Genomic DNA, 1,935 nt, shown 5'->3' on the forward strand with positions numbered 1-1,935 from the left:
GGCTTTTCATATGGGTGGTTGACAAGCTGGGCTATAGGGTAAACCATAATGTGCCAAGCACCACAGAGCCTGGAGCCAAGACAGGGATAATTTCAGGCAAGACCCAGTCTCCAGAGCCAAAACCACTGGCCTGAAAGCTTTTCTCAGAAGGTTTGCTGTTCCCATCACTGCTGGGATGAATTTTAACTCATTATTGATCAAGGGAATTTTAAAATCAATTTTAATTAAATGAAAGATTTCTATCACGGCTTGTTCTGTGTGGAAGTCACACAGACGACATATAAATATATGGAGGCAGATCATGCAGAGTAGATTTGTAGCAGTAGGCCCTAAACAGGTGAGAAAGAAGCCAAAGTTACATCTGAAAGCAAATTTGTTATAGTAAATGATCTACCTGTCTATTCCCCCCCGCCCCCCCCTTTTTTTTTTTTTTTTGTGTCCCCCCCCCCCTTTTCCTCCCCCCCTTTTTCCTGTTGTTTTTCTAACCTGCCAGCGGAGAGGGGGGCGAGCCCGGCCCCCCCCGCGCACGGACCCCCCAGGCAGGCTTTAGCGTGCGCTCCGCAATCGCCCTCTTTTCGTGCGTGCGTGTGTGTGTGTGTGGGTGCGAGTGTGGTGCCTGTCAAGGGGCTGTTTCTCTCCCCACCCTCCTCCTCCTCCTTCTTCCAAATATGCTTTTTGCAAGTTTTGATCTCGTCTCGGCACTGGCTACCCTCGCCGCGTGCTTGGTGTCACTGACTTTGCTGCTGGCCGTGTCCCAACAGCTGTGGCAGCTCCGCTGGGCTGCCACCCGCGACAAAACCTGCAAGCTACCAATCCCTAAAGGCTCTATGGGATTCCCTTTAATCGGAGAAACCTTCCACTGGCTCCTGCAGGTAAGGAGGATTCCCTTCCCTCCCTGGAAGGTGGGCTGGGACCGGCTTTTTTTTTTTTTTTTTAAGGGTTTTTTTTCTTTTTTTTTTTTTTTCTTCTTTTCCTTTCGATTGCATCATGCGGGTTCCCGGCGAGCTGGGGAGGTAGCTGGGCCGGGGGTTGGTGGCGGCTGGGAGCGGGGCGAGGGGGGGGAACGGAGGGAGCCCGGTCCGGGCGGGCTCTCCCCGGAGCGGCCGCTGCGCTCCCCGACCGGGCGCTGCTCGGTTGCCCCGGCGGGGGCTGCTCGGGGCCGGGGAGAAAGCTCGGGGTCTCCTCTGCGCTGCCACTATCTCATTTTCTCTCCCCCTCCCTCCCCAGCCGAAATCCTTGCAAAAAAATTAATAATAATTACTATTAATACTAATACCGGGGGTGAGAGCTAACCCCGGGGACGGCGTGGATGTCGCCGGGGACGACGCGGGGACTCCCCGGGATGTGTCCCCCTCTCTCGCCATCCCACCCCCCGTGGAATGAGCTCCCCGCGCCGTCCTGTCCCCGTCCCCGGGGCTGCTCCCGTCGGGTTCGCAACCCGCCCGGCTCGGGTCCGGTGTTGTGGGGAAGCCCGCGGAGGTAATCGGTAGATTAACCCGGGATTAACCTTGCTAAATGCTGAACGGCGGCAGGCGGAGCGGGATCCCCTCGGACCGCGTTGCGAGAGGGTGACTGCCAAAAAGAGAGGAAAAGGAAAAAAAAAAAAAATATTTAAGGTCTTTACCCGGCGGCAGAGGGGTGCCCCCGCTGCGGGGGGAGCCGCGGGTCGGGCTGAGGGCACCCCGCGGTTCGCAGCATCCCAGGAGGGAACCCCCGAGGAAAATTAGCCCGAGCGTTTCCCAACCCCTCCTCGCAGGGTAAAAGAGAAATAATAATAATAATAAGCAAATGGGAGCCTGGCGAGGATGCTCCCGCCGGCGAAGGTCGCGTTTCATTGACGGGACTGCCGAGGGGACGGCAGAGCAGCCCGCGGCGGGGCAGGGCAGCCCCGGTTCCCGGCTGCGAAGGCTGCGGCGTCCCCCGGTTCCCCCCGCC

At 57.6% G+C, this 1,935-nt stretch overlaps 1 protein-coding gene across 1 annotated transcript in view; it reads left to right on the plus strand.

The window, feature by feature from the left end:
• The first annotated feature begins 585 nt into the window (after positions 1-585).
• Positions 586-1,935, plus strand: part of LOC106902921 (cytochrome P450 26B1) — a 19,311-nt gene continuing 17,961 nt past the window's right edge. Inside the window, exon 1 of the mRNA XM_014966757.1 lies at positions 586-872. Within this exon, the coding sequence (XP_014822243.1) occupies positions 669-872 (204 nt within the window). The 5' untranslated portion in view covers positions 586-668. The remainder of the gene's footprint in view (positions 873-1,935) is intronic.

The sequence above is a fragment of the Calidris pugnax genome, unplaced genomic scaffold (assembly GCF_001431845.1).
Source record: "Calidris pugnax isolate Ruff unplaced genomic scaffold, ASM143184v1 scaffold14, whole genome shotgun sequence".
Lineage (NCBI taxonomy): Eukaryota > Metazoa > Chordata > Aves > Charadriiformes > Scolopacidae > Calidris > Calidris pugnax.